The 26,350-nt window shown below is 36.3% G+C and overlaps 1 protein-coding gene across 1 annotated transcript in view; it reads left to right on the top strand.

Annotated features, from left to right (window-relative positions):
* LOC129268299 (histone-lysine N-methyltransferase SETDB1-A-like) overlaps positions 1–26,350 on the top strand; it is a 43,568-nt gene that overhangs the window by 11,964 nt on the left and 5,254 nt on the right. Inside the window, exons 12-28 of the mRNA XM_064104654.1 lie at positions 5,799–6,050; positions 6,645–6,722; positions 7,566–7,738; positions 8,407–8,434; positions 9,758–9,915; positions 10,497–10,631; positions 11,323–11,444; positions 12,458–12,562; positions 13,365–13,507; positions 13,915–14,011; positions 15,342–15,461; positions 18,276–18,341; positions 20,586–20,812; positions 21,525–21,770; positions 23,207–23,329; positions 25,218–25,318; positions 26,040–26,128. Of these exons, the coding sequence (XP_063960724.1) occupies positions 5,799–6,050; positions 6,645–6,722; positions 7,566–7,738; positions 8,407–8,434; positions 9,758–9,915; positions 10,497–10,631; positions 11,323–11,444; positions 12,458–12,562; positions 13,365–13,507; positions 13,915–14,011; positions 15,342–15,461; positions 18,276–18,341; positions 20,586–20,812; positions 21,525–21,770; positions 23,207–23,329; positions 25,218–25,318; positions 26,040–26,128 (2,263 nt within the window). The remainder of the gene's footprint in view (positions 1–5,798; positions 6,051–6,644; positions 6,723–7,565; positions 7,739–8,406; positions 8,435–9,757; positions 9,916–10,496; positions 10,632–11,322; positions 11,445–12,457; positions 12,563–13,364; positions 13,508–13,914; positions 14,012–15,341; positions 15,462–18,275; positions 18,342–20,585; positions 20,813–21,524; positions 21,771–23,206; positions 23,330–25,217; positions 25,319–26,039; positions 26,129–26,350) is intronic.

The following is a 26,350-nucleotide window of genomic DNA, read 5'->3' as shown; positions in this document are numbered from 1 at the left end:
CATCAGGGAAATCAGGAAAAATTATCTTACTTTTTTCCAGTCAGGGAAAACTGAGGGAATCTGATAAAAAAATACCTCAAATCAGGGGAAAATGCCTCAAACGAGGGACAAATTTTGATCAGCCCAAAAGTCGAAAGCACGGTAGTCAATCAGACTCTGCTATATCTTATTGCATATCAAAACAACATCCATTGAATGACTGGTTATGGTGATACTGATTAGTTTTACATTATTGTTCTTATGCTGAAAATACATGTAATTCACTGCAACAACTTAGAAGACATGCGAAACTGGGAATGGGTTTAAATAATTATCAGGGAAATTTTAAACTTTGTCAGGGAAAAATCAGGGAATTTTGTTTTCTTGAAAGCTGGGAACCCTTTTAATTGTTGAAATGCTCCATATCATACTCTTGTAAAATGTCAAATTTGTATAATGCATTTGTGATTCGTCTGATGTGAACAGGTGTCCTAATATAATGGGAAATGATGCATTTCAATGTAAATCAACCTGTGAGATGAGCAAAACATATAATAAAATAGTTATATTTGCCATGTGACTCATTTTTTTCCAATCTTCCTAAAATAGTAGTTTCTTGAAAACTAGTAATGTGTGATATTCATACTACATACTGCAGAATTTGTACAATCATGTAAAGGTTTATTCGCATTCCAGACTTTGTCATGTTATTGAATTGAAGGCGTAGGTTAGCATTGACTTGGCTTTAAGAATCTGAGCCGGAAGATCCCTTTTGTCACCTGTGTTTTTGAGATGTTGTTAAAATAGAGCCCTGATAAAAAATGTCTCTGGAAGTCATTATTTAGTGCTTCAAAAAGAGGTGACATTTAACATGGTTTTAAAAACCATCTTAATTTCATTTCATATACTTACACGTGTTATGTTTATCTCCCAACAAGATTAATTGAATAATGATTTTTCAGTAACGGATATCTTGAAAGTGTCTGCAAGATTTTTATTTTCATTCTGTTATATTTTCTTTTTAAAGCCATATAAAGAATATTAGATACCACACACATCAAGTGTCAGTATTTTTTTAAGATAAGAGCTTGGTAATGTTAAAGATAAAAACCAATTGTGGTAACGATCTCAAAATGAATTCGAACAGAATCCAATGATATTACCACCAAAGTGTTTGTATGTATAAATAAAAAAATATATGCTGTCAGGATCAAACCTGGGTTTTGCTTACCTAAATATTTGGTCACCAATCACCCCAAATCACATAAACAACCTCACATACCCCAAGCATTCTTTTTTAAAGTGAAGAGAGCTATGATGTAGTCAAAGTACACATAAGTAATTCCACTGCACAATAATCATTCCGGTTTAAAGTTGTTTATTACAACTATATAATTTCGCTCCAAATACGATTCATTTCCATGGAAATTTCAACAATGAATGTAACATGAGTTCACATATAAATGATATTGACTTTCAAAAGATGACAAAAAAAAATGAAGTTTGATTTTATCAATTAAGAATTTCAGTTGTGGAATAATATAAGAAATCGGTAATGGATGGGAGAAATAATAATTTGTCCGGACAATATTAAGGGTTTATTAGATTAAAGGACTTCCCTGATTAATCATGGATGCAGTCCATTAGACGTCGGTGAAAAAATGGTGACAAGTTGACTGAAGTAGCGGTTATCCGATGACCTTGAATACCGATGACGTACATGTAGAATGACGCGTGTCGAGGGTTATCGGAGATCCACGAAATCTGTCGAAGAATGGCGTCACCGAAGTCTACGCGCTTTCGACCTGTCGCATGATGTCGAGAAGAATTTAAGCTGAACTCAGGGTTGAATACTCAGGATATCTCATCTTGGTTCAGGGCTGACGAAAACTGAAGGCTTCTATTAAGGATGAAGCCCCAGAATAAAATGGCTGTCCATGGGTAACAGCTCCCTGACCAAAGGACCCTTGAAAATTGAATAAATTCCCCTTATCTAAAATTCGCAAATCCTAATTTGTAACATTTCAATGATTACTTTATAAATCATTTGATAAATACATGTCTTTCTTATTATTTAATAAGCAATGACAGAATATCTAGATAGTATTCATCAGCATAAATGTATCAATCCTAGAAAAATTGACATAAATTCACATAAATTCCTGAAAAATACTGAAATACAAACATTCCATCACTACAATATATTTGTGATAGTTATTTAAAGCCGGAAATTGTTCAAAACTTACAACGTAAAATTATGCCTATTAAAGTTACAGAAAACAAGCTTCTGATTGATAAAATTATTACAACAAAATCTGGATCAAAAATTCAGACCAGAATAACCTTTTATAATTCTCTTTTTTTAAGCTGAAATATACTGATAAAATACAAAATAGACTCACCACCATTGTGGGTAGGAAAACTCCAAATTAATTAAAACTGAGGGTCATTTCTTCCTTGCTCCTCAGAACACAACCTCTCTCAAAGAGTAACAAAATGAAAGTGATCCTACTCTCTGTGCCACGTACGTTAATCCCTCCAACTCAGTGTAAAAAGTGGGCGGAGCTTAATCGGATTTTCGGGCCTAGCAACCCTGTTAGCAACGCCTGTTAGCATCGTTTGGCTCAATCTCCATAATGTCTGCGATATTAAAATCCTACAAACTGATGGAATTATTCAAATTTAGTAAGGCTATGAATGTTTATCATTTACACTGACTATCGGTGTACAAACTCATACCGAATTTAATGGCAATTGCCTGTTATATTACGAATTATCAGTCATTTTGATGAGTGATGCAAAGTGCCAAAATTTATGAAAATATAGCGTAAATTTTATATAGCATTTCAAAATCCTTATTTTCAATATCCCCATAATTTTTTGTTGTTTAAAAAAATATCTTATTACATTTACCAGAATTTTCCCGACCTGATAACGTTAATAGATTACTGTTTCTCGGCTTTATGAGGAAATGCCAGACCTTCAAAATCAGGTTAATTATTGTTATATTTCTAACAGAAAATTGTTAGATTCGAACTACTATACCAACTGTACGCCCGAATGAGGGTTATCATCTCGTATTGTTGTGTAAATGATACATATCAATTCATTTTAGGAGTGTAGTAATCCATGTTAGATAATCTTTTTCACGATGAGTTTTGTAATGAAGAGAAAAAATCAAGTTCATTCTTGGCACGCGAGCCGCAGAATGATAAATTTTAGCGTGCGCAGACGGGGCTGATCCCTAGTGTGTCGGACGGGATTATCTAGTCCCATACTGGTCATGCTGGTTTCGGGTGGTATATTCCACGATGACCACTGTCCAGTTTTATAGTGCTTAATGTTGATACTTAATCTGTGAAATGAATAGTTTACCGATATCTAAAAATGCTCTAATATACCTGACACATGAATGATTTCATTTGTGAGAATTATCATTTCTTTCGACCTGCATGAATCACAAAAAGTCAATCATTAGTCCCCTTTCTCTGCTACTGAGACTGACGAGGTGGTAGAGGGAGGGGGGGGGGGTAATCATCTCACCGTGCTCACTGCCGCCCCAGCCAAGTGTGTTTGATACATTTTAATTGCAAGGGCTTCTCCTCCTCCTTTATCTCCCTGTTCTCTCTTTCTTTGTTTTTGCTTTCGTGCCATTATATATCTCAAAGATCAGCTCTCCCTATTTAAATTTCCACTGTCTTGTATTTTTCCTTCCCTCCTGTTATGGTCAAGCTCTCAAATAAAGCTTGCCCTATTAATATTTGACCCTCTGTCATTCTACCGGCCTGCAATCTCCTTTTGGCCCCTTAATTCTTTTTTTCTCTCGGCCTCGACCCCTCCCCATGCAATCTATTTCATCCAACCCTTTTACTCCCCCAACTCACCATGATTATAATTTATAATCACAAGAGCCTGGTAATAGGCATATTGAAGGTCTATAAATATTGATACTACTTTCATTTTAACAAATAATTTGAGTCCCCCCCCCCCCCGGCGGTCATGCAGGTTGGCTTCATATGTTCCATAATGGTAAAGGCGGTCGTGGAATTTACAAAACATATAGTTGTTTTATATTTTCTGTTTAACATATACCGAGATGCTGATGACATTGGACAAACTTAACACGATATTTCCCAAACCTATATTTTTAACTATACAGTCAATGTTACACATTCTTGACATCAGTTTGACTTTTTGTAATTAAGGAAAGAAATAATAATCACCGAAAATGAAATAATTTATGTGTCAGGTATATTCCAAGTATTTTTAGACATCGGTAAAGTATGAATTTCATAGACTGAGTATCGAAATAAAACACTAAAACTGCACAGTGGTCATCGCGAGGGGAAAAGGTACGTGAAATATACCACCTGACTCCAGTATCGGACTGGATAATCTGAACGGACAGCCCGGGCGATCAGCCCCGTCTGCACACGCTAAAATTTTGCATTCTGCGGCTCGTGTGCTAAGAATGAACTTGATTTGTCTGTTCATTACGTAACTCATCGTGAAAAATGTTATCCAACATTGATTGCTACACTCGTAATATTTAATGTTATGTATGATATACACAAATTTATGTGATGATAACCCTTCTTCGGGAGAACAATGGTATAGTTGTTCGAATCTAACTATTTTCTTTTAGAAATATAACAAAAAATAACCCGATTTTGAAGGCCTGAAATTTTCTTATGAATGATGGAGAAAATAAGCTACCAACGTTATCAGGTCTGGAAAATTCTAGTTAATGTAATAAGATATTTTTTAAAACAACAAAAAATTATGGGGATATTGAAAATAAGGATTTTTGAAATGCTATATAAAATTTACGCTATATTTTCATAAATTTTGGCATATTGTATCACTCATCAAAATGACTGGTAAATCGCCTTCTTACACACACTTGCTTATAATTTCGATATAGGTTGATACACCGATAGTCAATATAAATGATAAACATTCATAGTCTTACTAAATTTAAACGATTTCATTAGTTTTTAGGATTTTAATATCGCAGACATTTTGGAGAGTGAGCAAGAAGATGCTCGTAAGCGTCGCTAACAAGATTGTTAGGCGACCTACCGCGAGAGGGCTTTTATAATGGCGGGCTCCACTGAGTTGATACATAGCCTATAGGCGGTGAACGTACGTGGTGCACAGCAATTAGGTGCACTGTACAATCAATAGACCTCAGGCGGGTCTTGGAATGCTATTATTCCACCTGTTACTAGAACCTGGAAACTACAACAAAAGAACCTGCAATAGCTGAATATATTATAGCCCTTCCTACATGTTCTATTTAAAGTAATTAAGTACATACTGTAGGTTTTTATTACACAACTCGATCAATAAAACTGCCATCACAAGGCCAAAATGAGTAATTTATCATTACCTTTTAAATTTAGATTTTCTTTATTTAAACACAACTTTCAGGATTACACCATTAATCAATTTTTCCTGTTAACATTTTCTATGTTAAATAAACAAATTTTAGAATTTGGCTTAAGTGCAAAAATAAAAAAGAATTGCTTGTGACATATGCCAAATGGCTCTGGAAGAAACTGTTTTTCTAAGCAATGTTAATACACTGTCCCAGATATGCTTTTCCGTTTTAGTGATCATCAGCATTACTGGATTTGAGCTAAGATTTCATGATTTCACAAACTAGATTACATTAATGTACCAGATCTAGATATATGATAATGGTGACAATTAACCTTGAGTTAAAAGACTTTCTCATTAAATAATTGTTTGCTCCAACTACATTTTTTTACCTTTAAACTTTGTTTTTAAATGATTCTTTTTAATTTTTTTAACAGAACAACAGATACCGCAACCCAAGCCTGCAATGCTGGGCAGTCTTAACAATCAACAATCACCCTCGATGTCATCATCATCGTATCACTTCTCACAGCTACTACAACAGTGCGCACAGCAGACTGTAAATACTCCCTCGTTTGCCAAAAAATCCTCCTCGTCCGCCAGCTCTTTTAGCACTTCATACGAGAGCAGCAGGAATGAGCATAAAAAGAAGAAAAAGAAGAAGAACAAGCATAGAGAAAGAAGGAAAGGTATGGGTCAATATTCAAATTATTGATTGACTGAATAAATTACTTAGCATTTTACTTGGCTAATAGAAGTACTTTTATTCGGATTCAGATCACTTCTATAAATTTTACTTTATCAAGAAATCCTTATCGTTGTCAGCTCTGTTAGCACTTCATACGAGAGCAGCAGGAGTGAAAATAAGAAGAAGAAAAAGAAGAACAGACATAAGGAAATAAACAAAGGTATGGCTCCCAAGTAAAAACAGATTTCACCACTATTGTTTTTTGCCAGGAATGCCACTTTTCAGACTAAAATCTTAATTCAGATTTGTTTCAACTTATTTTTGGTGATGGAAAACACCTTTTTCATGGAGGAAAGGGGTCATTTTTGATGATTTTCAGATTTTTTTTATCAGGCCTTAGTTGCATTCTTGCTGCATTGAAAAGAGTAAAAAGTAATTAAGGTGATGTTTCTAAAAGATTTAAAGATAAATGCCACTTGTAGTAACAAGTTCAAAATGCTTTTGTACAGAATGTTGTAAGTTTTGCTCTATTTTAGATACTGGAATTCATGTATATATTTCCATTGAAATCATTTTTCTTGCTTTTGTTATACAGATCGGTATGAAGAGGATAAACTGTTTGAACCAGAGACCCGAGTAGATCGTTTCGTGAGGAAGGAGCGACTTAGATATGGTTAGTATACCTGTATGATATGAGAATGTATCAAATATGAATTATATTGTCCCAGGCTTTCAGGCGAAGGCAGTATGGTTCTTTTATTGATGGTCCACGGTTATGTCTCTGTGCATCCTGCTTTGCATCTGGACAAGGCAGGACCATGTGCTGAACTAAATGTGCATTATGAAGGAACATGTACCTACCATTCTTCTTATCAAGTTCAAAGCGCGTCACTAATCATTAATACTTGAAGCAAAAAGCACTTCCTGAACACAAGTTTTTGCGTTTTTTCTGTTTCTCAGTCCCCCATGTTTGGAGTCCGCTTTGTCTTGGGTCAAATCCAAAAGCTGCTGATGGGACTCTGAACCCTCATCTGCTACCGTTGGATCTATAAGCAGGGCGGGTGCAGCTACAAGGTTTAATTTTGATAATACCATCCGAAGATACATGTAGATAAATTTTGTTTGATATTTCTGTTTCTCAGTCCCCCATGTTTGTAGTCCCCTCTGCCTTGGGTCAACGCCACAAGTGGTTGATCGGACTCGGAACCCTCTCCTCGTACCCCTGGATCTAGGCAGGGTTAGAGAGCTATGTAAGCAGGGATGGTGTCGTTATAATTATGAGAATACCTTTCTAAGATCTAAATTCTGTTTGATATTCCTGTTTCTCAGTCCCTCATGTTTGTAGTCCCCTCTGCCTTGGGTCAACGCCACAAGTGGTTGATCGGACTAGGAACCCTCTCCTCGTACCCCTGGATCTAGGCAGGGTTAGAGAGCTATGTAAGCAGGGATGGTGTCGTTATAATTATGAGAATACCTTTCTAAGATCTAAATTCTGTTTGATATTCCTGTTTCTCAGTCCCTCATGTTTGTAGTCCCCTCTGCCTTGGGTCAACGCCACAAGTGGTTGATCGGACTAGGAACCCTCTCCTCGTACCCCTGGATCTAGGCTGGGTTAGAGAGCTATGTAAGCAGGGCGGAAGCAGCTACAAGAGACACGTCGTCTACAGGGCGCCTTGCGGGAAGAGTCTGGTGAGTGGGCAAGAATGAATGGGGACGTTCACCCCGATAATAACTTGGTTTTAATCAAAGTTGAAAAATTGAGGAAAAAATATTGGCAAAGGTTTGATGAAAATCCATCAAGGAATAAGAAAGGAATTTTAATAAAACATTATTGAAGACACATCTGTGTAGAGAAGCGTTTAAGTAGATCATCATTTTAGTAAGCAGTATAAGCAATAGGAGTAACCAAAGCGCAGTAGAGTATATCTATATAGTGGCTGCGTTATACAAATTTATCATATTAAATTTTTTTAAAGCTTTTAATTTGTGATGTCATATGCGAGCAGCTCCCCTATATGCATACATGTATATACATGTAATATAGATTCCATTTTTTTTTTATTGAGCATGATGAATAATTATATGCTAATAGAAGAGGGTATGGAATGGTGTATTAACTGCACAAATAAAATAACTCAATTTTTTCTCTCACATTGCGAATTTGGTCTCAAAAGATGCGTGAGACTTGAAAGCAAAATGAATTCATGAATTAATTCTGTGGCCCCCTTGTGTGAACGGTCGAGGGGATGAAATCCTCCCCCCTGGTCTATTAGGGTTACATGCAAAGGTAAATGTAATGAGAGATATGAAATGAAAATAAACTACCCTATTATTTTTCTCACCTTTTTCTTTGTCAGTGTTCCTTTGATGATGTTTCCAGATATCGTAAGTATTCATGCATTATACTTGAGAAATGTTTCCTTTGAATTGAAACTAGTGCTTTTTCTTTGCCCATCCCTCCTAAGATATGCATTAACCTGTATCTGTGTAAGACTATGGGGCTGTTAAAGGATCTCATTGCAATCAATGACAAGCCAATATGATTATGTTTCCTTAAAGGTCAAGTCCACCCCAGCAAAATAGGCAATAGCTAGACTTTTTGATATATATTTTTTCTTCTTGAGAGCGAAGTTGGCTCAGTCGGTAAAGTGTCTGCCCGTCGAACCAAAGATCGTGGGTTCGAGTCCCCCCCGGGCGGATGACTGAAGCCAGTGCATTGTGTGTAAACGTCTCTCCCATGTTTCATAGATGCAGGCTATGTTACAGTGGAAAACACTCCGTCCCTCGAATAGGACGGTAATTGGAGGCCCCGGGTAGAGGAGAGTCACCACCTTTGCACGTTAAGAACCCACTGCACTATTCGAATAAGAGTAGGGCGAAACCCAGGTGTAGTGGTCAACCTGCATTCCCCCAACCAGTTATATTGGGAGGAGAGACCTGTGGGTCATTGTTCTGTGTGTGCGCTCTTCTAGGCGACCCAGATTGGCTGGCTCCTCCAAAAATGCGCCTTTGAATGTCTTTGACAGATATATGGCGCTATACAAATTCTATGCATCATCATCTTCTAATTTACTTAAGATTAAATGTACAATTTTTGTAATGATAGGCTCATTAACATTTATAACCGCTAGATGTTTCATAAGAAACTCTTCATAGGTAACAAGTGACTTAAGAACAACTGGGGCCCGTTGCAGAAAGAGTTGCGTTTAAAGGCAAGCCAAATAATCAATCGCAAGTCCCAAATGCGCGCTGTTGCGCGCTGCTGAAAATCAAGTTGCGCCTGATTATTAGAGTTGCGATTGATTGCTACTCTTTCTGCAACGGGTCCCATGTGATCCTTTCTTGTAAAATTTGTGCACCAAATATTCATTAGTGTTGATTTAGCTCCTAAGATAGGATCACCAGGAAAATCGCTCGTAACTTATGAACAGCTTTGTGAATCAGCCACCAGGGTCCTGTAACACAAAAGGGTAGAGATTAATCGTATGCTTGATTTTCGCGATTAATTGTACAATGTGGCCAATGCAATCAATCGTAAAAAAAATGTTCTACGATGATTGATAAACTTTGTATTACGGGCCCCTGGTGTTGAGGTATGCAAAATATAGTGTGCTGACTTGTATCAATTGCTTAACAAATGAGTTGTATTGTTATTGACTACGCATTGACAGTGTATTACTTGCTCTGTTTTCCTTGTTATTACCACAGTAAGAGAAACCAAATCAGAAGTGTTATCTATCGATCGATTCACCTTTGCATCACACGTCCACATCAGTTTCAAACAGCGGAATACCAGGCAGAATAGTCGTTTCTATTACATGGAGCTTCCCGATCTATCCAATGGTGTTGAGAAAGTACCTGTGTCTGTGAGTACTCCACATTGCGTAACAGTTTGCTTATTTCTTAATCCTTGCCCACACGAAAATCTAAGGAATGGAATCTTAAATATATGTATTATTATGATTTATCATTGCACATGTACCCCCTCTTCTCTCTATATATATTACTTTGTATGATTTATAATGGTGTGTGGAGCCCAGATTTTGAAAGGTCATTGACCTCACCTGGCCTCCTATATTCTTTGAATTTGTGTTTATATTTTTCTTTTATGTACATTGAATTAGGTAGCCATGGCAATTATTCTCCTGTATATTGTTATTCCTGTTAATACAATGCCACTTAATACTTACAGGCCTTCAATGTTGGATTAAAAAAAAATGTTTATCCATGACAAAGGGTTAAAACATGTACTCCTTTACGATATTCTGAACATGTTGGTACATTTGATTATTTGTCAACTGTTGGGCCAGTAACGTAATCGTTAGCAATCGATTGTAGGGCTGCTTTTTACATTTGATGATACACAATAATCAATGCAATCAGTCGTAGAAGTCTACCCCACAATCAATCACTAAACTCTATATCTTCTTTTTGTCTTCCAATGCAGTGTGTGAATGAATACGATACAGATGAGCCGCCTCCTCTGAAGTACATGACGGAGCGTCAGGCAGTCTTGAGGGGGTCTAAGGTCAACACAGATCCAAACTTCCTCGTATGCTGTGAATGTACCGATGATTGTTCAGTAAGTGCAATGACCTTAATAGCTTTATAGGGGTCGGATCAAATGTCAACACAGTGAATGTACCATTGATTGTTCTGTAAGTACAATGACATTTATACCTTTGTAGGGGTCAAATGTCAACACATATAATATGCTGTGATTGTATCAATGATTGTTCAGTAAGTAGAATGACATTCACAACTTTATAGGGGTCAAAGGTTAACAGAGATCCAAATTTCTAGTTTGTTGTGATTGTACCGATGATTGTTCAGTAAGTGCAATGACATTCATACCTTTGTAGGGGTCAAAGGTAAAAAGAAATCTAATCTTCTTAAATATGCTGCGATTGTACTGATGTTTGCAAAGTGAGGTCGGTGAACTTTTTAACCTTTTCAATTTTAAAGGTCAACATTATGGATTAAAACCTTTTAATTTAATTAATTGTTGTCTTTTTCCATTCTTTTCCAGTCATTTATGAGTAGAAAAGAAGTGAATGGATTTGTGATTGGCGTGAATCAAATGGGTACGCCACTTATTATTTCAGCTGAATTCCATTTGCTTCCCACATGGTCATTATAAACTATACACATAAACTGTACACATTAACCAAGTTATTGTTGATTAATTTTGACAAGTTATCCATGTATATCATTTCAAGCTTATTGTTAGTTTTGGGATGGCTACTGTAAGTCTTGTATCTTTTGTTTGGTAGGATGCTAGTAAGTGTGCTTGTAGGCAGTTGACAATTTCATCATCAGCGTGGACACGGGATGGCAAACCTAAGCCTGATGTTGGATACAAGAACAGACTACTCAAAGATCAAGTCCAGACAGGGTAAGTCAATCTACCACTCAGTCAAGTACTTATATAACACTATAATGTACTTATATATCACTGAGTGAAGTACTTATCTCCCACTTAGTAAACTACTCTACCATGCAATCAGGAACTTATGTACATATCAGTCAAGTACTTTACCACTCAGTCAAGTACTTTACCACTCAGTCAAGTACGTACATGTATACATGTATAACACTAAATAAGGTACTTATATACTACTAAGTGAAGTACTTTTCTACCACTTAATAAAGTACTCTCCCGTGCAAGCAAGAACTTATCTACATGTACATCTCAGTCAAATACTTATCTACCACTCAAATACTTTTCTGCCACTCAGGCAATTACTTATAAACATGTATCTCTCATGTAACACAACTCTGTCAACTAATTTTCTTCCGCTCATTCGAGTACTATCTACCACTCAGTTAAGTAGTTTTATACTACTCAATCAGGTACTTATCTGCCTCCTATTCAATTACATTTGTACAACTTAATCAAATACTTATCTACAACTCAATCAAGTACTTATCTAATACTCAAGTCAAGTGCTTTTCTGCCACTCAATAATATACTTATCTCCAGCTCAATGAAGTACATATATACCACTCATTCAAGTATTTATCTACCACTCAGTCAAGATCTTATCTACCCCTTAGTCAAATACTTACCTTATCTATCACTCAAGTCCTTATCTACCTCTAGTCAAATACTTTCATGTATTTATCACTTATCTACCACTCAATCAAATACTTATGTACCACTCAGTGAAATACTTATCTAGCACTAAATAAATGACTAGTCAAGTACTTATCTACCACTTAATAGGGTATTATCTACTACTCAGTCAAGAACTTATCTACATGTACATGTATCTCTCACTACTAAGTAAAGTATTTATTTAAAAAATATAATGAAAAGGACAAAACATAAGATAATGTACCCAGTACAGCCCTGATTCAAATTAATTTACTTACATACATGCACTGTTTATCTCTCCTCTTTATTAGGATATTTGAATGCAATGATAATTGCAAATGTTCAAATCGCTGTGAGAATAAGGTCGTACAGAACGGGCTTTCACTGAGATTACAAGTCTTTAAGACCTATGACAGGTAAGAATGGTCTCATACACATTTAGGGGGTATTTTTTAATGCTAAATATAGGGCTTTGAAAACAGATTAAAAATAAAAATTATGAGATTTTGAAGTGCTTCAAAAGAACTTGTAGTTCTTCTCCGATGATGACAAGATGAGTAATGATTATCAAGTCTTCACTATTAGTTAATGTAGTTAACTATAAAATTATGATTATTGCAATTTTTCTGCTCCAAGAACATAAAAAAAGATTAACGGAATGATTTAAGAACACATGGTGGTGCTTCATAATAGTTGTCTAAATTGTTAGTGCCGACAATTTCAATTAAATCCTTGGTTTTTATTGGCCGAGAGGCACTGACCTCTTTCTGTTACTACGGTAACTTTCAGAGAAAGTAAACAAGTCAGTGCTGACGACCTTCATAAAATGGTCCCAAGTTTGAAGATCGTGATTATCTGCTATTGTTTGAGCAAATTGAATTTTAAAAGATTTTCAAAGGATATGCATGTAATTCAGTATGTAACTTGTAAGGTATGTTTTTTTAATATGTTTCTGTTGCCTCTCTTTTACCTGCTTCTCTTGCTTTTTCTTTCACCACACTTACCCCCTCTAGGGGATGGGGTATACGATGCTTAGACGACATACCAAAAGGCATGCTATTATTTTTAAGCTCCTTGCTCTTCGGTTTATCACACCTCCCCTCCTTTCTTTATCAATGGATGGGGAGAAAGATGCATGCATGGAGATGATTTGCCTTTTAAGAAATATTATTTTTTTGTTTTCTCTTGCTCTTCCTTTCACCACACCTCCCCCTCTAGGGGATGGGGTATACGATGCTTAGACGACATACCCAAAGGCATGTTTGTTTGTACGTACGCCGGTCAGATATGGAACGAGGAAGAGGCAAATCGGAAAGGAAAAGAGCACGGGGATGAGTATTTTGCAGAGTTAGACTTCATAGGTAAGTTCCTGTGAAAATTCCAGCCTTTTATTTCTTTTGCACTTTGACACAATTGTATAAGAATAATACCTTGGTCACATTTGCTCTACGGCGAGTCGAAAACAGGCGTTTTATCAATTTTGATTCAAACCACCTATATGTAGTTGGTACAAAAAATGTTCAAACGGCTGTTTTCGACTCGCCGTACGGCCTTCGTAGAGCAAATGTGACCAACGTATAACAGTCATTTCAGATTTGTAGTATACAGGTAAATCTGCCTTGGTCTAATTTCTTGGGACCAGGACTAAATGCAACAAATCTTGTAGTGCACGCCTCGTTTCAGAAGCTCAGAAATCGATTTGATTTGGTAGAAGTCGACATAGAAGATTTGAATGTCACATGTGTATTCTATTCTTGTCTACTTGTAGAGAATGTTGAGGCCAAGAAGGAAGGATATGAGAGTGACGTCGAGGATCCAATCGACAATGACCTGTCCGACAAGGATTCAGATGACTCTAATCAGAAGTGAGTAACATTGTATCCCGGGCCCTGTTGCATAAAGCTTTACGATTGATCACGGCACTGATTTCTACGATTGATTGTATTGAGTATTGTGTATGATCAATCATAAAAATCAACTCCGTGATCAATCGCTTTAGTTCCCGTTTTTCTTCTACATACTGTACTTCTTTATAATAATTTCATGCTTGTTTTAATACTTTGATTTGGGGTAATTATAGTAATGTATTGTATACGCTATTATGTTAATATAATCTATGTTATTTATGTATGCCCTGCTTGTTCTGTTACTCAGATATGTCCTGGGCGTTCCTTTCTTCTATGTTTGTATATATTTTATTCCTTTGTTTGAACGATTTGAATGTTAATAAAGTGATGAATTACTACTACATAAAGCTTTACGATTGATATTGGGGCTGACTTCTATGATTGATGCATTGACAATAAGCCAGTTCATAGTTCCATTCTGCGCATGATCAAAAGATTCTGCGCATGATAAGAGGAAGGTCATTGGTACTAAAGTGACATGGTGGTTTAAAATTCAATGAGATAAGCACCAACTTTGGTGTCTTGATTATTCATATATTCTTTTGAATTGTGTTTTCATTTACATCCCTAAAAATACTACAATGCATCCACGAACGACTGGTATTTCACAGTTTGCCAAGTTCATTGTACCTGTACAGCATGCTATAATATGCATTCAAAGTAGAAATGCAACAAATACCTTCATGGAGTGTTCATTGGTGTGCTATTCTAGTCACCTGGTATAATTCAATTTCTTCATCCTGCTATGTAAGTCAAGCTTACGTAATATCTTGCTTTGAAATCTGCCTATCATAATGAAAGAAATGAAAGGTCATTTGGCCAATATTGTCCATGATGTATTTATGAACTGGTCTATTGTGTATGATCAATAAAACTCCGTGATCAATCGCTAAGCTTTATGTTACTGGGTTCTGAACTCCAGTTAAATGTAAACTCTAGTCTAAAGTTGTGGCTTTACTATTGAGAGCCAGATTGTTTTTTTTAACATAACAGACTCAATTCATCTGCTCATTTTATAAGCTCATGTTAAAATGGACTGAAGAATAAGGGCCTTAAGATCTAACTGCCCTGCTTCGACGGTAAAAGGACTGGGCTATGTTGGAGGTATTGAGGACTAGGGGGCTGACATGTTTGTGATAGGAAGAGGAAGGAGAAGAAGAAGGAGAACAGGAAGCAGAACAGGAAAAAGAAGAGGAAGAAGAAGAGGAGGAGGAGGAGAATGTAGAAGATGAAGGAAGAGGAAGCAAAAAAAGAAAATGAAAGATGATATTGTGTTTTCTTTTCCCAGAACTCAAAGTTCCTCAGATGAAGATTTCAATACAGCTCAATCAGAACTGTCTAGCGACGATTCTGCTGATATCATCAACCCTTCATCAAAGGATAGCACTAAGGAATCAACCAATCAAAAGTAAGTATCAAACACATCAATTAATTTGGTTTGTTATCTATGATTTTTACTCTTTTTTTTATAGGTTTAATGGGGTTCATATGCTTGTGGTCAAGCGGAAAAGAGCTGCTGAAATGTTGTGACTAATGTCGTGTAATTTAAATTTCCAATTGTATATTGAGGAGCATGAATTAATTTTCAAAATAATTCCATATAATTTGAAGGTCCACCCCCCCTGTAAGTGAGACCTTACTAAAATGATTTTTTGCTTTCTGGTTTATATATGACTGGCCACCCCAAAACCAAAAATAAGTCACCCAAATTGAATTTTGAGATGTTTATTTAGTTTGAAAAAATCACCTCCTAAGCTTTAAAATAATGTAAGTACACTGTATTCAAAATTGATTTATGGTAACCAAAATAAGTACTTGACTGAATGCAGAAGAAAATTAAACTTAAACTTCAAAAAATAAGGAAAAAATAAGGTTTAAATTTCAGGACTCACTCAAGCACGAGATGTGCACACTGTGCAATCTCAGTTGAAAATTTCTAGCAGGTTCCATAGAAACTCTTATACCTTGTTTTTTATTCAACTTTACAACTTCAAATATTGACAGTACTTCAAATTTTGACAGTAGAAAGAAGAAAAAATAGCCTTTTCAGATGAACAAATTTTCTAATTGGTGCATTTTGATGAGCGAATTAATATTTTGGCTATTTACAGAGAACCTTCCCTGGCGACTTATTGTTGGTTTTGGGATGGTCGGTCACATATTAAAAGTTGTTATGCCCTCAGAGGATCGGGAGTGCACAGGTCATGAATACAGGAATTAGGGGGTCTGACGTACCAGAGAAATAACGTGCTTAGGGTGTGTTCAATGTTGATTTTCAAATTTAAACAGCAATGTGAATCATGATTGAAAACTCAATTACAAAACACAGAACACAAACACGATCAGCAGTGCACTGTTTAGTGTCAATAATATAAAGCTGATTATTTGTCATTCGTCTTTAAATTTCTGCTTTCGTTAGCACAGCTTTAGTGTGCAATATGACCCATCACAAGAACGGTCAATTCTGGTACCTGCTTGTGTAGGCTTCCAATGCGAGAGCAAATTTAAAGACGTTTCAAAAGTTAAATGTGTTCAATGTTGCATTCGCGAGTTTGCAGGTCGTACAATCCGAGCTGATCGCGTTTACAAATGCATCTTTTTTGCGACTTTTAAATTTTCCTCCGAATCATGATTTGAAAGATGTTTACTTTTTTACAACCGGCAATGGAGGACATTGAACACACCCTTTATTTCTCATTATATGCGCTTTGTGGTCACTTTTTCAGTCATGATTCAAGTTGCTGTTTAAATTTTGAAACCGACATTGAAACACACCCTTATTCTTATTGCTATCCATGTCAATGATGTTCATGATTCTCTCCTGTCACAATCTCTCATTTTGTTTCTAACATCTAATTCATCACCCTCATTGTTGAACTTTTTTTTGAAAATGATAATTCCATACCTACATGTAAAGGCCCTCTCACGTTGTTCCATGCAAGCCTTGCGTGTGACTTGCGGGTAACTGTTTTTGCTACTCACAGGTCGTCCGCATTGACAGCATGTGGCACGCATCTCACACGCAGTTGCCCGCAGAAGCGCACGCAAGTCTGATGTGCACGCAGAAAAGTTTTGAACATGCTCAAATCTTTATTGCGGGTGAGGTGCGGTCAATCACCCGCAAGGTTTGCACGGAAGGATGTGACAGGGCCTTGAAAGACGAAGAGTGAGGAAGTACATGGATAATTACCCTCACCTGGGGGGTGTTTCACAAAGATTTAAGTATGACTTAGGGGGTGTTGCAAGAAAATATTTGCGATCAATTGCAAATATTCTTTTGCAATTTTACAACTGATAGATCAACGTTAGCTGTAGCAAATCAGATTAAACTTCTTGTTTCAAGGAGCAAATTAGCAATCAATCACTAATTTGCAATTAACTGCAAGACATATGATTGATTTAGGGACCAAAAATTGACTTGCAATTAATCGCAAGTTTCTTGCAACACCCCATTAGAGTCGCACTTAAATGCCTAGTTGCGTGCATTATAAAAAATATGACCGCATTGGTCAGATCATGCCAAGGGGATGCACACCATCGTTCATTGATCAATGAGATTGTCCGTTGCTTATCATAATTATACGCGTCGGCATTTAAGTACGACTGTAACTCATACTTAAATCTTTGTGAAATACCTCTGTAGCATCTTTGAGCAGTCCAAACTAATTTTGCTTTGTCTGGGTCCACAGGTCTACACAGTGCATTTAATTTTTACTTACTTCCTTACTGGTGTGTATGACAGTGTGTGTCAATAAAAAGTTTACACTTTGAATAAATTGATAACAATACAATTTGGTGATAAATTCTTTCATACATTAATGTACTCTACATGTATATACATGTATTCTTCGGCTTCGGTCTCATTTATCACATGAAATTGACAGAATGTTACGCTAAAGTGAGCACTGTCCATTTTTATAAAGCTCGCAGAAATCGGTTCGCACAAAAATTATGATTTTCACGCTGTGTAATGTGAAAAGGCAAAAAACGAACAGACTGCCGTACATTTCTCTCGCTCTCTCTTTTTTTTTTTGGGGGGGGCATTTTTAGTCAGAGACCTACATAGATACCAATATTTGAATGGAGAAAAGCTTCCGGATACTGCAAATATACAGTGTATAATTTTATAGGATTATTTCAAAGTGTAACCTTTTTTTTATACACACTGTAGATCATATTTTGCATGCTCTTCACATTTCATTCTTGTATGGTGTTTTTTAAGGGAGTCATCCGGTGGAACTCGGCTGGTCTTACGAAGACAATCTGAGAGCACAGATCAGAGTCAATGGTTAGTGATTGAATTACTAACATCTGTGTGCCCCGCCCACCTCAAATTTACTTATAAGCCACTTTGTAATTTGCTCTAGAGCAACTTTTTGAGAATGACCTTCTTTTTTTCAATTGGTTTCATGAATGTCCTCAATTAATTGTTATTTTTTTTAAAACATGATGTTTTATAAGCTTGCCTGTTATACCAATCTGTAATATTCAAGTCTACTGCTGTGCAAGCCCTTCACTCGAGTTAAGGGTCTGAATGTGCAGCCTACTCATGCCTAGTGTACTGAAGGCCCGAATTGAAACAGCAAGTTTTGTATGTGCTAGTCTTTGCATGGAGCCACACTTGCTGATCAAAGTTTCAATCAGGGTCTGTGCCTGCAGACTAGACCGGTTCCATGACATTTGCTCCGGCGACAATTGCTTCCAGGGTAAATGTGCACGTTAAGCCAAACTTAAAATTTCATCACCAAAACTAAATAAGCCATAATCCTTATCTTGTTTTATTCATTATTCTGGACCAAAACTCTGATACAATCCTAACTCTAAACCTATGCCCTGTGAGATATTAAGACTGCAGCAAATGCCGTGGGAGCAAATGTCGCAGGAGCAAATGTCACAGGAGCAATTGTCACACACCAGGTGACATGACTCGTATCATTACTTAAATTTACGATTGGGTCAGGCTTCTTTTGCATTGTTTGCCGTAAACTAATGTAATGTGAGTATGTGACTATCATTTTACCCATCGCCAAAGACCAAACATGACTGAACACTTGGTAGTTGTTCTTTAAAGGGAATAACAGGCATTTACAAAATAATAAATATGAATAATCATTCTCATCTCGGTGATAAAAAAAAGCACTATTCCAGTTTACGGCCAATGACTAACATCATTCTGTTCATGCTCGAATTATAATCACTGAATGGCTTATCGTGACTCTTTACTATAAAGGCTCAAATTTTCAAAGAGTTGCGATTGATCCGATCAACCACAATTATGGAAAGGAAAGCAAGCAACATCAACATCTCTAATGCATGTTTGTTCAAAATATTTTGAAAATATGATGTTAAGTCATACATTCATTGTTTTCTTGAAAATTCAGTGTGCTTTTCTTTGCTTACAAAGGACATTGTGCACATTTCCTGGAGAAATAATTATGACATTGTTGGATTCCATATAATTTAGGTTGATCGGATCAATCGTAACTCTCTGTAAGAGAGGGCCGGTGGTCTGAAACAAGGGTTCATGCAGATTTAATGCGTTGATTGTGTTTAATATATATTATATGTTGAAATAAGGTGAAATTATCACTATATGGTTTTGTTTATAGAGTGCTAAGATTGTGGGTTTTTTTTGGTTTTTTTACTAATGAAGGCTTCAGCAATCATGAGCCTACTACTATGCATCTGTTGCTGGAAAAAAAATGTTATTGCTTTACTTTGTATTTTGCATGAATACTAACATTTCTTTTTATTGCTTAATGCCCCTTCCCCATTGCAATGATTGGGCAGTGCTTTGCATGAAAACTTTACTACTATTATTTTCATCATCATCATCATCATTGTTTATTTGTTTTTCGTTTTGATTATTTAAAATATTCTTATCAGAAGCCATTGTTGCAGTAGTAATAGTAGTAGTAGGAGTAGTACTATTAGAAGTTGCAGTAATACCGAAGTGCTAGAAAGTCCGGTAGTAGAAGTAGTACATTGTAGTTGCAATTCATTTTGTAGAAGAGCAGGATCCTGCGACACAAAGTTTAGTGATGGACTGTAAAAAAATTTCACGATTGATTATACATATACATTCAGTCACTTTTGAAAATATGTTGTACCATGTTAATTGCTAAGCTTTTTGTTTTATCCCTCTCCAGTATCGTATACATAGGTTGTTAAAAACAAATCAAAACAAAGGCACAGGGCTAGCTTGCCTATCATAAAAGCATGACTCGTACTTTAATAGCCTTCATTTACCCATTAATAGCCAAGGTAACTATATTACACCTCAGTTCCCATTTATCCTTCCTTATATTATGATGTACATGTATTTAAAACTACTCATTGTGACATTTTTAACCATGTATTGCTGCTTTCATATTTTTTCATTTTTTTTCAGTGTTTTATTTACGAACAGCAAAATGAATGGATCGCAAATCTCAAGCTTCCAGTCACATTTGAATAATGTCCCATGATCTGAACTCAGACGAGAACTACATGTATCTTATTTTCTTATTTTCAATCATGTGTTTTTGAGTAGGTCTGTATCTCTAGCCGGTCCCAACGTGAAGAAGGATGCGACTCCTCCCCGTGCAACCCCCGGAGTGGGGTCATCAGAGGCGACGGCCGAGAGTCAGAAAGCGGCCTTGCTGAAGTACGGTTATGATCCGAGCCCCTCCAAAGAGGTTCTCGACCAGAAACAGGTGGAAGCGTTCAGACAACGGAGGCAGGCTAGAAATCGGCAAGCGTCGGGTGTTAACAGTGAAGGTATCTACTTAATATGGCAATAGATCAATGAAATCTGGTCCGGGGGGGGGGGGGGGAGGTGGGGGTGTTTCGTAAAGATTTAAGTGCGACTTAAAGATCAACCCGGGTACTAGTAAAAACAGAGCATAAAATATTCACATAAGTTGGAACTGCTACAGCATGATGCTTCCTCAAATGAAGCTTATCTGTGCTGCTTTTGTAACAATTGGCTTTCAGGTATCGTTTTTATTTCATTTTGTATATTAAGGCTTGTATATGTTAATGAAAATATAAAGAGAGAAAATATTTTAAAAACTCTAATCCATTAAAGGTATTGTTTAACTTTGTGAGCAGCCGATTAAAAAAATTCTCAAACCAAGATGAAACATGTTTCCAAGTGCATGTATTAGAACTAATAAACCCTGAAAACAACCATTATTGAGAATGAAAAGCTAAAACTACAAGGCAAACCCCGATTTTGTAAATAGGCGTCTTATAGATGCCTAAATAGTACACATAAGTGTATGGGATGAAATTAAGATGGTGTTTTCGGTCACTTTATATTTCAATTTTTGAAGCACTAAATAATTATTTTCGAACGCAATTTTTTCTGGGCTTCATTTTTGTAACATATCACAGACACAGGTGACAAGTGTGACCTTCTAGCTCAGATTTTTTTAAAGTCAAACCAATGTTAACCAATCACTTTAAACATTTCCATCTTCAAAATCAGAAGACAGTAAAATCGGAACCCCATCATCATCAGGAAGCAACAACGATGATGACATCAAAATAGTAGGAGTGCAAGGATTATCATCAACGTCGACGAAGGAAGAGGAGGATGACAAGAAAGTTGCTATGGAAACGGATTTGAAGCGAGAGGGCGGTGTTTCCAAGTCGCTGAGTGATCTTGGTTTAGAGGAGACCAAGGATGAGGACTTCAAGGGGGAAGATAAGGAGAAGAAACTTCCCAAACCTAGTAAGTGGTAATCATCAACTCTTTAGCCCGTATTCTGAAGTTGGGTTTAACTTAGGTCATGGTCTAACTCTCTGCTAAAATTATGGAAAGCCAAAAGTATCAAAATTCGAATTTCATTTCATGAATCTTATGTTTACTGTGCTCTTTCCTGATTCTTCAATGGTGAAGACAATTATCTTGTTCGTACTTCCCAGAAAATTGAGAATGATTTGAGAGTCAAATGGGCTAAAATATTATGGCCCGTATTCTGAAGTCAGGTTTAATCTTAACTCTGGTTCAAAGTTGTGGTTTAACTATGGATAGCCAATAGTGGCAAAAATCTCTTACAGTATAATTTCAATGTATCAGCTCATTTTTCTCTCAAATCATAATAAGATAGCTGTCTTCACTATTCACGAGCTAGGAAAGAGCACAGTAAACATAAGAAACATCCACAATGTCAGGAAAATTTTGACAATTTTGGCTGTCCATGATTTCAGCACAGAGTTAGACCATGGTGTAAATTTAATCTGACTTCAGAATACGGGCCTATATCTCTATTGTTAGTGAATTATGTCACTGTTGGCTATCCATACTTATACCACAACTTTAAAAATGAGTTTAGATTAAACCAGACTTCAGAATACGGGCCTTTGTGCATTGGGCCATGAACCTCTCTGTGCTGAATTATTTTAGGGAGGGATCACAGGGGTGTTTCACAAAGTATGACTTAAGTCGCGCTTAAATACTGATGCGTACATGATATGCAATGTGCAATCTTATCGATCAATACGCAGTAGTGCGCGTCCTCTTCGCATGATCTGACCAATGCGGTCATGCCTTTTATACTGCACGCAAATAGACATTTAATTGCGACTCTAAGTCATACTTAAATCTTCGTGAAACTCCCCCAAGGAGGGGTAAACAAAATGGGTTTGCTCAGTTCAACTCCCTATTACTTTTCGCTGCAACAGTTTGAAAGAGATGATCCCAGCGAAGTGATAGAGAAATTCACAAGCTTTCGGACTAAATGATATTTTTTGAAAATGATGAGAAAATTTGGTAAATAATTGGATTATTCCATGCCAATTCTCCCAATGAATAGGCAATTTTGCACCTCCTGTTCTCAGAATTTGTTGAAATTTGGTACACATGAAATTTTACATGGGCCAAGCACAAAACAAAAATGGCCCGTCGGTTCTCGCGCTACGGCCCCCCTTTTTTCACTTTGTTTTGACAAAAATTGGTCTGACCTCCAACTTTCAAATGGCCATTCCGTCGTAATGAGCCGACCAATTTCCATGAAACTGGTACCATTTAAAGGAAATTCAGAGAGAGATTTACCAAAATGTATCAAATCAAAGTATTGGAGCATTTTAAAAGGTCATGACCTTTTGACCTCTACTTTGACCTTGAGTTTGGTTAATCTCCAGTTTTGATTGTTTTGTTTACATCAGAGGTGACCGGGCCGAGAGCGAGGAAATCGACCAACTCTCGGATGAGACAACGTTACATGGGTAGTCCTGGGACCTCGACAGAAACTACACAAACACAAAAGAAGGAGGAGGAGGAAAAAGATGGTGAGAGCTGCATGTGGAAGGGGAATATCATTTGTTGGTTTTTTGTTGTTGTAGTTTCAGAACGAGTGTTACAAGGACAAGTCCACCCCAACAAAAAGTTGCTTTGAATAAAAAGAGAAAATCCAACAAGCATAACATTGAAAATTTCATCAAAATCAGATGTAAAATAAGAAAGTTATGACATCTTAAAGTTTTGCTTAAATTCGCAAAACAGTTATATGAACATCCTGGTCGGTATGCAAATGAGGAGACTGGTGACGTCATTCACTCACTATTTATTTTGTATTTTATTATATGAAATATGACATATTCTAATTTTCTCCTCATTGTCAAGTGAAACAATGATTAATTCCTCCCTGAACATGTGGAATTAGCATTGTATAATACTATATGGTTCAGTCAAGTTGGTCCTTATTGTCAAATCTGTAAAAAATGAAATATTGGATGATTCAAACAATAAAAAACAAAAGAAATATTGAGTGATGGACATCATCGACTGACTCACCTAGTTGTGCACATCACTGTTTTGTTAAAAATAAGCAAAACTTTTAAATGTCATAACTTTCTTATTTTGCATCCAATTTTGACGAAATTTTCAGCTTTAAGCTTGTTTGATTTTTCTCTATTTCTTCAAATCAACAATTTTCTGGGGTGGACTTGACCTTTAACTGGTTTGTATCATCAATATATAAAGGAAATTAAAATAGAAAAATATCCCAAATGCCATTAAACACTGATTCAAATTCTACTGGTCAATCATTATAAATAATATAAAAAAGAATAATAGTAATCAGGGCTGAGTAATAACATTTATTAAAAAAAAAGCATTTTCATGCTATAAATAAATGGGTGTTTGTTTATGTTTAACATATCTACAAAATGGGGGGGGGGGGGAAGAAATTAAGAAATAACTAAAAAAAAAACCTTAAAACTGCCAGAATATTCCCCAAACTCATGTCACACTGCTTTGAAATTTTACTTTGAATGTAGCATTTAGTCAGAAATCATCCTAATTTGAATGGAAAATGAGGTGAAATTATGTCCGATTGGACTTCTAAAATTATGATAGGTTGCATTTTCAAGTCTATTTAGATCTAGCCCTACAATACACCAATTTGAGCATGTGGGGACAAGGTTTTCTCAGAGTTTGGATGGTTTTACTAACCTCCTGTTGAGAAAATTGGGATACACTTGAATTACCAAGTAAATGGGGATTGGATGTACAAACAGGTTTTTTAAAGCAGTTTTGCCAACTGTTCAGTTTTTAAATGAATTGCCCAGTTTTTGAAGTTTTTATTTCCCTAAAGAAAAAACTGAATTGTCAGATTTGGGGACTTTGAGACATTTGGCTATCTATACTCCCATAGTGTTTCAATTATTGATATTGTTATTGTTTTTTTTAAAAGTATAAATCAATTTCTGTATTCTGGGGAGCGTTTCATCAATATTTTTGTCCGACATGTTGTCAGATCTGACAACTTTTCTTGATTTTGATAGGCTGGGAAGGCACTGTTACTATGATAACGGTTGGATAAAACTAGACTTATAGAATAAATCATCTGACAAATCCTGTCATGAAACGCTCCCCTGGTGTAACAAATCAGAACACACCCAGATAGAGAAACTCTTGAGGCTGAATTTTCTCTCAACGTATGCACCAGATTGCACAATTGTAGGTCCAAAAATGCAAAAGCTCTCTACCATGGGAGGGGGGGGGGGACACCCCACTCCCACATCCACTCGCCCTCGCTCGCTCCGCTCCCTCGCAATAACTGGTTCAGTTTTCTGCATTTTAAATGTTGGCAAGACTGTAATTTGCCCCAGATGCATTTTACTTTAATGATTAGTTTATTTATCAAGATTTTTTGTTTGTTATTATCTTTTTCAGAAAGGAAATCATCTCATCCCAGCTTAAGAAGTCTGTATGGTGAAACCCATTGCTATGTGATGGATGCAAAGTACATGGGAAACCTCGGCAGATACCTCAATGTAAGATTTCTATAAGTCGTATTAATGTATTGGTTATAGACCTACATGTAGTGATGATTGGACCAAACATTATTTAGACCAAAAACAAGTAGCCCAAGAATATATAAGACCAACTGAAGATCGGACCAAACATCAGTTAGACGAAATAACAAGTAGCCAAATATGGTATAAGAGTAAGTGATTTTTGGACAAATATCAAATGATCAAATAACAAGTAGCCCAACTGAAGATTGGACCAAATATGAAATGAAAAACAGCAGTATGATGAAAAGGAAAATAGGCCAAGTGAGGATTAGACCAAACATCGATCTGACCAAATATAGAGGAGCCCAAGACAAGAGGATATTAGACCAACTAAAGTTAGGACCAAATATTTAATTGTACCATATTGCAAGTAGACCAAGAGGGGATTAGACTTATTTGAGATTGGAACAAGCATCAGATAGACCAATTTGCAAGTAGACCAAGTTGGTATTAGACTAAGTGAATAATGGACGAAATGACGATTACTTCGAATGGCAAATAGCCGAAGAAGATGTAAGACCAACTGGAGATTGGAGCAAATAGGAAATGACCAAATCACAATATGATTAAAGAGGAATTGGACCAAATGAGCATTGTAGCAAATATCATCAATTAGACCGAATTTATTGTTCTCTTGACGTGTTTTGACCAGTGGCAATGTCTGAAATAATACAAATATTTTTGTTTTATCTTACAGCATAGCTGCAGACCTAATCTTTTTGTCCAGAATGTCTTTGTCGATTCACATGATCTGCGATTTCCATGGGTAGCTTTCTTTGCAGCTCAGTGAGTATTGTCAATTGTTTCAAATTTAGCAGGGAAGCGTTTTATCTGACAAGTTTTCAGTTCTGACAACTTTCCTTGTTTAAGATTGATTGTGAGGCACAGTTTTTATGGTAACTTTTGGATAAAACATTCTTTGTTGGATAAAGCATCCAACAAGTCCTTTTATGAAATGCTCCCTGGAAGTACATGTACACACTGTATAACGTTTAAGAGCAATTCCTT

Source organism: Lytechinus pictus, chromosome 9 (assembly GCF_037042905.1).
Source record: "Lytechinus pictus isolate F3 Inbred chromosome 9, Lp3.0, whole genome shotgun sequence".
Lineage (NCBI taxonomy): Eukaryota > Metazoa > Echinodermata > Echinoidea > Temnopleuroida > Toxopneustidae > Lytechinus > Lytechinus pictus.
This window is presented reverse-complemented; position numbering and strand designations above follow the sequence as displayed.